Source organism: Erpetoichthys calabaricus, chromosome 1 (assembly GCF_900747795.2).
Source record: "Erpetoichthys calabaricus chromosome 1, fErpCal1.3, whole genome shotgun sequence".
Classification (NCBI taxonomy): Eukaryota; Metazoa; Chordata; class Cladistia; order Polypteriformes; family Polypteridae; genus Erpetoichthys; species Erpetoichthys calabaricus.
In genome coordinates this window covers 188669372-188682867 of record NC_041394.2, presented here as the reverse complement: position 1 = coordinate 188682867, position 13496 = coordinate 188669372, and the positions used below count along the sequence as shown (strand labels likewise).

The following is a 13496-nucleotide window of genomic DNA, read 5'->3' as shown; positions in this document are numbered from 1 at the left end:
TGGTACGCAGCTAGGGGTCAGACCCGGCCGGGACGCCTGGAAGGACAGGGTCGTGGCATATTTATCCTCCGGGCTATCAGGGGGCAACCGCCCTGGAGTAGAAGAGGCCCACGGAAGGGGAGCAGGGAGGACGATCCTTCCAGAGTCACCCGGAGTGCTTCCGGGTGCTCTCCTGATGCTTCCGCCACACCAGGACGTGACGTCAGGTAGAACACCTGGAGCTCATCCGGGTGAGGATAAAGGGGGCTGCCTCCCTCCTGTCAGAGAGCTGGATTCGGGAGCAGGATGAAGCTCCTGGAGAGAGGAGACAGGTGGCCCAGGGACGAGGAGAGAGAAGGCCCAGGAGAAAGGGGCTGAAGGCACATTGTTGTTGTGCGGGACTGAGCTTGTGTTGTGTGGAGAAGAAAATAAAAGCATGGATTTGATAAAGATGTGGTCTCCGACTGATGGTGTCCGGGCAAATATCACAAAAGCTAAAAGCAGTTATTAACTTGAAGATCCACTGTTTATCTGTAGAGTTGCTATTTATGGAAAATGTTCTCAAGGTATTTCTGCAGATGTTTGTTTATGCTAGTGCGCCCCGAGTGGGTGCATTTCGGCTATGTAATATTTTCAGCAAGTGCTTACACGTGGCATTACATTTTTTTTTTCTGGAAAAGCATTATGAATAAGTGGGGCTGCCTATATCCTCTGCAACAGGGGGCCCAAACAAAGAGTAGCCTGAGGCCCAAGACAACCTTAATCCAGCTCTGGTCATGTCAACATACCATTTCTTAACAGTTTCGGTGTTCGGGAATTCACTGCATTTTCCATTTCCACACGAATATCTTTAGAATCACCAGTGTCAATAAGGTGCTTCACCTTTAGAAAACAACAAAAACAAAAGCACATGTGTTATGAAATTTGAAATCCTTGACTTAAAACCTTTTTTTATTTCTTGAAAAAATTCTAAAAAAAATATGCATTTCATATTAATATGTTCCCCATTACCCTCAAGTAAATTAACAGGTTCACAGAAGGATGGATGGAAAGAATGATGAAATTTACTGCATTTATCAATCAAAAATTTTTTAAAGGTTAAAGGAACAGAGGAAAGAAACTGCATATCTTTTATAATATTGGTAAAAAAAAAAAAAAAAAACCCTTGAACAAAACTCTAGGGTACCTTCATACTACACCACTTTGAAAAATTAGATACAAATTCAAGAATATTAACATGATTTCATACTGTACACATACACATTATAAATTAAATGTTTTAAAAACAATTAACTGCAAAATATTTTCCTAAATATAGTTCTGGAATATTTTATTCCTCAATTTAGTTTTTTTTTTTTTTTTTTCCATTTGTTCTAATGGTAACTTTTTTAAGTGCATTACATTAGAAATGATCAATACAAATTAAATAACAATTGCTAAAAAGTGTATTTTATATCACCACACTGGTATAAAAAGCAGATATAGATGCCTACCTGGTTGGGTCTTAAAAAGTTAAGGCTGATGTTTGGGTATCTTGTAGTAGGGTCAACACTGAACTGGCTGAAATTTTTGTTAACATTCTCTGGAGTGGTCTGAGGAAGCAGTCGGTAAATACTTTCCCTAAAACAAGAAATACAGACTAAGTTAAAAAGTAATTTTTATTTACCTGCCAAAAGTTGTAAAATAAGGATTGCTTGGAAATAGATTTAGTGCAAAAACTACATGCTTGTCTGACTGAGTGCAAGATTTGTTATGAACCATGTAGCAAACTGAACTGGTCACACAAACTAATTATTTCAACCTATATCTAATCTAGTTGTATTGCAACTGTAAAATTAGCAAAGATTATAAGCCCTTTACTGATAGATGGAGAACTCACCACTTCTGTATTGCTGTCTTCTTACAGACAGAAGATGCCTCTTGTGCACAGCTAAAGGTAACAGATCATATAATACTGAATCTTAAGAAACCAATTACATGATAACTCATAATTTGGCAAATGCATTTATGAAATTTTTTACACAGTTCAGTTTTATTGCAAATATGCAAAACTTACTTTCTTAACCTTAACTGAGTAAATGTCCGTCTCTACCCAATTATTTTTATGTTCACTTTCTACATTAGTTGTAATGCCAGACTCGTATGCAAGCGCAACCTTTAAGAATATTGATACAATACAAATGAGAGCAATTATAATTTGATTACTTGTTGACAGGTATAATATACTCCATTTGAGCATCTATACTAATAAAAGGCAAAGCCCTCACTGACTGACTGACTGACTGACTCACTCACTCACTCATCACTAATTCTCCAACTTCCCGTGTAGGTAGAAGGCTGAAATTTGGCAGGCTCATTCCTTACAGCTTACTTACAAAAGTTAGGCAGGTTTCATTTAGAAATTCTACGCGTAATGGTCATAACTGGAACCTGTTTTTTGTCCATATACTCTAATGGAGGAGGCGGAGTCACGTATCGCGTCATCACGCCTCTTACGTAATCACGTGAACTGAAAACAAGGAAGAGATTTACAGCACGAGTCAAACGCGGGAACAAAGGTAAATGACGTTAATTGTTGAGTGTCTTTTAATACTGTGTAAGTCTACATATTAACACATGTGCAATTAAACGTGTGCATTTACGGGGTGCTTTCTCAGGCTTAAAAGCTCGCCTTTTATTAAAAAGGTGAATGCAAACTGTTTTCACTCTGAAGGGCACAAACCACGTTAGATTTCATGCTCAAGAGTAAGCTCAGCACACAGCTTGGTCATATTACAACCGGAGGGGCGAACTGACAACGTGGTATACAAAGAGATCCTTAACAAATAATTATTGATTCATTTTCCCTCAGTTTAAAAAGGTTTACTTTTCTTCTTAATAAAAATTTTAAAGCAGTACTTCGCTGCTGCGAAGCGCTGGTATTTTGATATATATATATATACATACATACATATGTCAATGTATGTATGTATGTATATATGTATGTCTAGATATATGTAGATATGTATATATATGTGTGTGTGTATATATATATATATATATATATATATATATATATATGTAGATATGTATATATATGTGTATATATATATGTAGATATGTATATATATATATATATGTGTATATATATGTAGATATGTAAATATATGTGTGTGTGTATATGTATGTATGTGTGTGTATATATATATATATATGTATGTGTATGTATGTATGTGTATATGTATATATGTATGTGTGTGTGTATGTATGTGTGTATATGTATGTGTATATATATGTTGATATGTGTATATATACAGTGGTGTGAAAAACTATTTGCCCCCTTCCTGATTTCTTATTCTTTTGCATGTTTGTCACACAAAATGTTTCTGATCATCAAACACATTTAACCATTAGTCAAATATATCACAAGTAAACACAAAATGCAGTTTTTAAATGATGGTTTTTATTATTTAGGGAGAAAAAAAAATCCAAACCTACATGGCCCTGTGTGAAAAAGTAATTGCCCCCTTGTTAAAAAATAACCTAACTGTGGTGTATCACACCTGAGTTCAATTTCCGTAGCCACCCCCAGGCCTGATTACTGCCACACCTGTTTCAATCAAGAAATCACTTAAATAGGAGCTGCCTGACACAGAGAAGTAGACCAAAAGCACCTCAAAAGCTAGAGATCATGCCAAGATCCAAAGAAATTCAGGAACAAATGAGAACAGAAGTAATTGAGATCTATCAGTCTGGTAAAGGTTATAAAGCCATTCCTAAAGCTTTGGGACTCCAGCGAACCACAGTGAGAGCCATTATCCACAAATGGCAAAAACATGGAACAGTGGTGAACCTTCCCAGGAGTGGCCAGCCGACCAAAATTACCCCAAGAGCGCAGAGACGACTCATCCGAGAGGTCACAAAAGACCCCAGGACAACGTCTAAAGAACTGCAGGCCTCACTTGCCTCAATTAAGGTCAGTGTTCACGACTCCACCATAAGAAAGAGACTGGGCAAAAACGGCCTGCATGGCAGATTTCCAAGACGCAAACCACTGTTAAGCAAAAAGAACATTAGGGCTCGTCTCAATTTTGCTAAGAAACATCTCAATGATTGCCAAGACTTTTGGGAAAATACCTTGTGGACTGATGAGACAAAAGTTGAACTTTTTGGAAGGCAAATGTCCCGTTACATCTGGCGTAAAAGGAACACAGCATTTCAGAAAAAGAACATCATACCAACAGTAAAATATGGTGGTGGTAGTGTGATGGTCTGGGGTTGTTTTGCTGCTTCAGGACCTGGAAGGCTTGCTGTGATAGATGGAACCATGAATTCTACTGTCTACCAAAAAATCCTGAAGGAGAATGTCCGGCCATCTGTTCGTCAACTCAAGCTGAAGCGATCTTGGGTGCTGCAACAGGACAATGACCCAAAACACACCAGCAAATCCACCTCTGAATGGCTGAAGAAAAACAAAATGAAGACTTTGGAGTGGCCTAGTCAAAGTCCTGACCTGAATCCAATTGAGATGCTATGGCGTGACCTTAAAAAGGCGGTTCATGCTAGAAAACCCTCAAATAAAGCTGAATTACAACAATTTTGCAAAGATGAGTGGGCCAAAATTCCTCCAGAGCGCTGTAAAAGACTCATTGCAAGTTATCGCAAATGCTTGATTGCAGTTATTGCTGCTAAGGGTGGCCCAACCAGTTATTAGGTTCAGGGGGCAATTACTTTTTCACACAGGGCCATGGATTTTTTTTTCTCCCTAAATAATAAAAACCACCATTTACAAACTGCATTTTATGTTTACTTGTGTTATATTTGACTAATGGTTAAATGTGTTTGATGATCAGAAACATTTTGTGTGACAAACATGCAAAAGAATAAGAAATCAGGAAGGGGGCAAATAGTTTTTCACACCACTGTATGTATATATATGTGGATGTGTATATATATATATATATATATATATATATATATATATATATATATATATATATATATATATATATATATATATATGTGTATATGTAGATATGTATATATATATGTATATTTGTATATGTATATATATGTTTATGTGTGTGTGTGTGTGTGTATATTATATTTATAAAAGACAGCAACACTCATAACAATGACAACACAATTACATTGACAATCATGTTACGTTATTTTTAAAATGTTTCGTTTTCTTTTTCATAACCTCTTTAACACACTACTCCGCTGCGAAGCGCGGGTATTTTGCTAGTTTTCAATAAATCAAAGAACTTCTAAAGGTGTGTGGCACACTCCTGACTATTTTTTTCTTTACCCTAAAGTCTGCAAATCAGTTTCAAATGTTAAGAAACTATAGCTGACGATTTACAGTTTAAATATGGGATAAGCACACAGTTTTCTGACCATTTAGAAATGGTTCAACTGTAAACAAACTTAAAGAATGAAACAAGATATATAAGCTTTAAACAGAACTTTTCTTAAACAAGAACATTTCTTTTCATGGCTATTTCATTTTTTTCTCTATTTGTGTGTGAACTGTTTTACTTTGAATTTTTTACTAAGGTTTTTAAAACAAACATATTTTGTCTGTGGAATCATTTAAATGCGTCAGGCTTTTTCCAGAATCCCAAGAAGCATACTGAAGCTGAAGAATTTTGATAATTTTGGGTAAATGCAGCTTAATTATATTCCAATTAATTTTAAATTATATGATTTCATGGTTTTCTCTTCTCTCTCCACATTTAATATCTTCATTTTTTTAAGAGGAATTATTCATTTATTTTATGTTGTGTATAGTGTATTGACAATATAAGGAATTTGGCCAGCAAATATATAATGTATAATTTTGTTGTTAACAAAAAAAAAATCATTTCATTAACCAGAAAATAAATAAAAATGAAAAAAGTCTGAAAACTAGAACTAAACAAAAACAAGAAAATAAATACAAAAATGAAACTATTTTTTGCAATTTTGATTTTCACCACACTAGTCATAATGTACATGCAAGTGTGCAGTTGACAGTATAGGTTTTAGATATTATTAAAAATTTCCCAGTGGTAAATTTGGTTAAGAAGAAGCACCAATTCATGCACATGTGCAAGTACGCCTCGCTGCTGGTGTCGGAATCTGTTGATTTCATTGGTCTTTCCATCCATCAGTCACTATTCCATTCTAGAACTGAGACCGAAAGGAGAGCAACTTTCACTAAACTTCAATGAAAAGGCACTTAAATTAAAATGTGCCATGCATTACTTTGAAAGAAAGAGCTAAATAGTTTGAAAATCAGAGTCATGGAGGATCTGTCAAGTTTGAAAAGCCACCTCCAGAAATCAAATTTAGTCAGTATTTAGATTGGGGGAAAAATGTTATCTGTATACACCAAAGAAGGTAGGAATTTCAGCCATTTAACTTTACTTACCACAGATAATGCTTAAAGTCATGCGAAAAGACATTTCACCTAATAAAGTCGGTGAGAAGGAAGTGATCGGGAGAAGAAATAGTTGCTTTGCATTGCAAGGGAGATAGGACGGACACTATCAAAACTGAGGGGGAAAAAAAAAGTAGAAACGACTCGCCCTGAACGCTGGGACAAGGTTATTGAGGTGGCCACCTGCATTTTCTCTTTCTTTCTCTTTCTTTCTTTCTTTCTTTTACACTGTCCCTAGGCTATGGATTGCTGATTCTGGAGGGTGAGATCTGTGACTTTTTTTTTTTTTTTTAAACTTACGGGATAGCACCATCATCCATCTTTTCTCAGTCCTTCCCAATGTGATTGCCCTGTTTGCACGGTTCTCCTTCTTTCATGTACAATAACCCTTTAGACTGAATTTGTGTAAAATTATATATATCTGTCTCTTATGTTTCTCCCACAGTCCAAAGACATGCAGGTTAGGTGGATTGGCGATTCTAAATTGTCCATAGTGCGTGCTTGGTGTGTGGGTGTGTTTGTGTGTGTCCTGCGGTGGGTTGGCACCCTGCCCGGGATTGGTTCCTGCCTTGTGCCCTGTGTTAGCTGGGATTGGCTCCAGCAGATCCCCGTGACCCTGTGTTTGAATTCAGCGGGTTGGAAAATGGATATATATATATATATATATATATATATATATATATATATATATATATATGCATCTCTCTCTAAACAGGGACTTGTTTTTGTTTCTTCAAGTCACCTTGAGTGTTTTTGTGTATATTTATGTATATATATATATATATGTGGGGTTTGTTGGGACTGGCCATCCTTTCTAACGAAAAGTGGGAATTTGGTGTGTTTAAGGGAGTGTCTATGTTATGGGATGGGCATTTGCTTGAGAGGGCACGGTGGCGCAGTGGGTAGCGCTGCTGCCTCGCAGTTGGGAGATCTGGGGACCTGGGTTCGATTCCCGGGTCCTCCCTGCGTGGAGTTTGCATGTTCTCCCCGTGTCTGCGTGGGTTTCCTCCGGGCGCTCCGGTTTCCTCCCACAGTCCAAAGACATGCAGGTTAGGTGGATTGGCGATTCTAAATTGGCCCTAGTGTGTGCTTGGTGTGTGGGTGTGTTTGTGTGTGTCCTGCGGTGGGTTGGCACCCTGCCCAGAATTGTTTCCTGCCTTGTGCCCTGTGTTGGCTGGGATTGGCTCCAGCAGACCCCCGTGACCCTGTGTTCGGATTCAGCGGGTTGGAAAATGGATGGATGGATTTGCTTGAGAGACAGTAAAAGGGGACATTATTTTTTTTTTTTTGCTGTTGTAGTGAGTGAAGGTGTGTAATTGTTTAGTTTAAATATATCTAAGTTTGTAAAAAATTCTCTTGTGTTGTTCCACTAATGTTTCCTTTTGGTTTTTTTTTTGTCTTTGCTTAATACTAAGCTTTGAGGGGAAAAGTGGCAGAATAGCCAGGTCCAATGTGTTAATAGGAGCACAACAATTTTTTCTCAATGTAGCATTGCCCTCTTTGAGCCTAGGGTAATCATTACATACTGCAATTGTGATATAGTCAATAAAAAATGAATGCTCTGTCTGTGAACATTGTTGGAAAAAATTACTTTTGCTCTGCACAAAACATCAAATGTACTGTATAGCTTATTAGTGTAAAATCTGTGGAGGGGTTATAAAGTGAGTTTTAAAGAATTCACCTTATGTGTAAGAAAACTTATGATTTCAACTGTATACCCACATAAATACAACACAAGCCGAGCATATATTATTCCACACCAACTCTGACCTTAACTCTGCAAGCAACTGCCCAAATGCTGAACAAAAATCTATCAGTGTGCATAGGGCAGCATGTGACAATATGTTATTTTTAAACTTGCTGCAACTACATGTGTGAAAAAATATCTTCACTAGAAGGCAAAAAGATAAAAAGAAAAAAGCATGTCAAATAGTGAAAATTATATGCCAGAAAGTATATGGTTTGTTGCAACTATCTATCTACTGTATTTGGCCTTTTCATTTTTTATTATTTAAACACAATACAAATAAAACACTGATAAATTAAACATGTAAAATTATTTATATCTTAGAAAAATAAACTATTAAACGGTTTGTACAGGAAACATATTTACAATATTCTTTATATACTTTACAATATTTGTAATATTATCCCATTTAAAATTGCTTTGTTTAAAGAAGCATTTAATATCATGAAACAATCTTACAGAGGACAGTACCTTTCTGCCAAAACTTCTAGAGGCGAGTTTCCTTGTGCCCAGCTGCGCACCATCCATGCAGAGTCCATGGCTGCCAAAAAACCACGAGCAATACCAGTACCCATTGGCCAAAAAGGCTAAAAACAGAGGATATAAGAAGAAAGCGAAAACTTAGTCATAAATGTGCAGTAATACATTATTAATATATATTTTTGTTAAATAAATTAACTTTGTTCTTTAATAAGCCAATAAATGAAACTTCCTTCATCTATCCAAAATGTAAACTGCATTACAGCAATGTGGGGTGCTAGAGCTTACAATGTCAAATCCAAACAGTGACAAACTCTGGATGAAATATTGGTTTATTGTTAGGTACACATATACTTACATCGACACTTAGAGCTGCCAGTTGAACAAACATCCTTACTTTTGGGATGCAGGCTAAATCTACTTATGGAATGCTGTGAATAACCACCAGATAACCCAATATGCTAAATCTAGGGCAATAACAATAATCATTTTTTTCCTGTGACATACTTCTGCCATTCTGAAATCAATATTTATTTTTTATGCATTTTTTTTTTTTACAAACAAATTGCAACTATGATTCTGTACATATTCATAAGTAAACTTTTGAGTTCTTTTAAACATTCTTGGCTTTTGGCAGTTATCTTATTTTCTAAAACTATCCAAAAATACAAATTTAATACTAACTCTCATTCTATTAGTTAATTATCTTAATTGGAAACATTTTGTAGTTCAGCCTAAAATATCAGAACAGCAAATTTTGCTAGGTTAGTTTGACTGGAAGGTTCTCAAATAACATTTTTAACTGATAAAGAAGCAGCAACATGGAATGCAGACAAAGTGGTTTCTTTTGAGGTAGACCATGTACTTGACTAGACAGTATTCCAATTAGATGACTAATTAAACTTGGATAGTAATATTTTAAGGCACTGTGCAAACCGGAGCAAGGGTTGCATACTTCTGTTTTGTTATCCCTGAAATTCACAGTGAAAAGTAACCACACAGACAGCATTACCCATGTCAGTTTCTGCAGCATATATTTGTAATAATATAATTCTGGCATCTGATTTAAAAGTTAAAATTTTATTTTTTTACTTAATCATCATTTGATGCTGATAGGATTTTCAACTTATCATGCACACCCTAAATAACCATATGTTTTAAATCCATATTTGTGTGTCAAGCTATACTAGTATATAAGCTTTCTTTCAATGAAAGCATACTTCCAAAAAGCATGACAAAACGACTCTCTCAAATAACCCTTCTAAAGTATTAATAATGTGTATACAGTTACAAAAATATAAGCTATAACAAAGTGAGTAAGGATGATGCTTAAGTTACTAAAATGGAGATTTATTTACAACTGTCAGTGTATTCTACCAAATACTGGTGCATCAGCTAGGATTTTTAAGGCTTATTCTAGTTAAAGAATTATTTTGTATAGAAAATAAGCCAATTTTATTATGCTGGCTGATCACTTAACTATACTAACATAGGCATGTACTATGTGATTCAAACAAGGATAGTAAAATTTATCCAAAAGAGACTTAAGAATTTTAAGTGGGATAGTACAAAAAATGAACTCTTGAAATTTTCTGAGACTTTGATGATGATAATAATGATAATTAGACAATAGTTGGCTTCTTTTAAAAATATGGTTGTAAAAGTCTTATTAATCTAGCTTGGTCTTATTAATAGAATATCAATTGTACATTACTAATGAGATTAATGGAAATAACACTTAAGGAAAACGGGTCTTATTTACTTAAAACTGAAGTAAAATAACAAAAACATTACAATCACCAGTCAAAGTATTACTAAGATCAAACAGTGCAAGTGTGAGTAAACCATTTCAAAGTGGCCTACAGGATTTACACAAAAAATTGCACTAAGCCCAACAAAACTATTATAATTAGAACATTTTAGAGAGACACTTACCCTTAATATAAACAAAATATGAATCCAAAGGGAATAAAATATTAATCATAATTGCACTATAAGGCATGAACATTATAGTCTGGATAAACAAACTGTTCTCCTGTAAGGTGAATTGTGTAGCCTATGAGCAAAAACAAAAATCCATAACATTTTTAAACAAATTACTAACTTCAAGTTCTGCCCAAAATTGCATGAAGATATCAGAAAAACATAAGACAATTATAAAATTCTACTGAGAAAACAAGTTGTGTTACAGAAACACCAGTCTGTCCACAGCATCTGGCTTCAGAGCAGTTACAACATTTCCTCTAGGGCCGAAAGCCCTCTCACAGAAGGGCTGCTTGACACAGGTACTTTTTTGCAAGTTTCCCCAAATTGGGGAAATGTACTTCTTGTGTTTTCCACTGCTCCAGTGGATTTACATCACCGTCCACCTCAGGTATCATCAAGCAGCTTTTAATCTTTTTTTCAATGGCAGTGTGCAGAGACTCGTCTTCTCTGAATTCCTGTCTTCTTTTGAAATAGCCACCAAAGGACTTTTTCTTTTTTGCTCCCTCCATTGTGTCATCACCTGCTCCAACTTCAGCAGCCACAGGGGCAAGATGGAGCCGGGGATTTGTGCAAGTGTTTTAAATAATGAAAGAAAACAAAAAGTGCTTTGGAATGGAGGACCCCAAACCAAGACAGCTTGTGATATAAAACACACCCAATAGGCATATGCTTCATATGGAAAATAAAACAATCCGTTCAAATGAATTACGGAATTTGTTTGAACGGATTAATAATTTGTCTGAAGTGACTTTTTGTTTACACCTACAGGGCTCTTTACTAAATTCATTTCACTTAAATTGCATTTTATAGATGAACGACATATGCCGTGACTCATACATCTCGATCTCAGCTTTTTACCTGCAGCAGTTTCGACAGTGTTCAGTTACATTTGTCTTACAATTACAGGAAAAAAACGCAATTGATCTCAACACAAAAATGAAGGATCAAGCAGTATGAGGTAGGAAAGAAAGAAAGCAAATGCAATCACGTGTGATTTTAAGTTATCACATTGTACTGCTGTGCTCTGGCTTTGAATCCGGTTAACCTCCAAAGCTTCTGCATTATGACTTATGATGTTGTGCTTTGTGCATATCACCACACTGAACACCTTGTATCTGTTAATGTTTATTATTAACAGGCTGAAATGTTAAAACAAAAATCAATAAAGTGCTCAAACTCTCCTATCACAGCTAACACAATGAACACTGGGAGGGAACATAGACAGAGAGGTGTGTTTTTGATTGTTTTTTGTAAAGTGAGTGACATACTCAATCATTTCAGATCGCACATTGTTAAAACAACAATTAAGAAATTATCACAGCCAATACATATCGCATACTCCAAGTGCTGTGTGACGTTTACGACTTTTCTTTTAATTCATTTTTGTTTTGGTTGTAAGTTCCGATGAGCACTGAACAAACAGATGGTCAATAATACTTAAATGCTAACTAGCCGATGACTGATGAGGCTAATTGTCACCTACTCTTTGATGGCTTTTACTTGTATACTTCTTTAGTTCCAGAACTAAGATCAGTCAGAAGCAAATGATTGATGCAGATGTTTTATAATAAGTCAATGAGCAGCTCACATTTCTGTCCAACAAAGGATCCTGTTCATATCAGCAGGAGTTATACAGAAATTATCATTTCTAACAAAAAGGGCAATTCAGATGCTTGGCCCCTTCTTTATCAGTTCACCTACTTCACAAGAATACAAGTGTGAAAGCTGCTTTAAATTATTTGTAGCATAGCAAATTAACTTATGAGTGACAATGGACAATGACTAAAGGGTAAGAAGCTTGGTGTCTATTATCTGTGCAACTGATGAACAGCAATTGTTGCAAGGCAAAGATAGTTTAATTTTACAGAGATTATCCTTACAGATTTAAGATTTCTATAGCCATGAAAACAGAGCACACAACACAGACAATAATGGAAGGCTGCGAATAAAACATTATCAGGTAATAAAAACAGACTTCTAAGTAACACATAAATAGATGATAAAATATATGAGATGGTGAAATGGGGGTGGATAGGCAAGGAAAGCAAGAAAAAAAAAAGTACTGAAAATTTAATTATTTTTTCTGAATTAAAAAACATTTTTAATTAGTATTTCAGTTTGTTTACTACTTCAAAAAAACAAATAACTGAATGAACTGCTTGAATCAGGTACCAAATATATGAACATTTATATACACATAGGTAAACTTGCCTCCAGCAAACTGTCCCCAACAAGGGCAACAAGAAGCCGATGGCCATTCCTCTCTCGTACCAAGGCCGCATTTTCTGAAGCATACATGCATGTGAAGTCAAACATGGCCACATCAGGTTGTCCATAATGGTTAATTGCAAACTCAAGCTTGGGGAGCTGATGGTTGGTAGAAAAGTCAGCAGCTTCACAGGCATAGTTCAAAAGTGCTTCTTGATCAACATTTGCACGAGAAAGTAACAACTCAGTGTCAGCAAAGTCCTGTCATGGAGAAATCCCCACAGAAAAAAAAATAGTTATAATAAAATATTAACATTTGCTAAAATATTTTATAATTAGTAAAAAAATAATGCATTAGATTGAAAAAACAATTTCTGAATATTTATGCCATAAACAAGAAAGAGTAGTAGTTTTTAGTGTTGAATTTACACTGAAAAGAACCATTTACATAATTCAGCTGATACAAGAAGCCTTTACTAGGAAGTCTTTTACAAAGCAAACACCAAGATATATGCTAGTTATTTTCTCTATCTGAAGAACATTTATTATTTCAAGTTTTCAACCAAAATCTGTTATTATATAATGAATACATTAAGAATATGTATCTCTAGAAATACATCATATAATGATAGCTATTATATGTATTATTGTATACTCTAATGGAAAACATAGATTAATACTTGCATAATAAAT

General features: G+C 35.3%; 1 protein-coding gene across 10 annotated transcripts in view; it reads right to left on the bottom strand.

Moving 5' to 3' along the window:
- The window catches only part of mical3a (microtubule associated monooxygenase, calponin and LIM domain containing 3a), a 431263-nt gene that overhangs the window by 184006 nt on the left and 233761 nt on the right, over positions 1-13496 (bottom strand). For all 10 annotated transcript variants that reach the window (XM_051922884.1, XM_051922886.1, XM_051922891.1 and 7 more), the window contains exons 10-13: positions 12807-13064; positions 8601-8716; positions 1473-1599; positions 768-861 (exon numbers count right to left, since the gene is read on the bottom strand). In XM_051922884.1, the coding sequence (XP_051778844.1) occupies positions 768-861; positions 1473-1599; positions 8601-8716; positions 12807-13064 (595 nt within the window). The remainder of the gene's footprint in view (positions 1-767; positions 862-1472; positions 1600-8600; positions 8717-12806; positions 13065-13496) is intronic.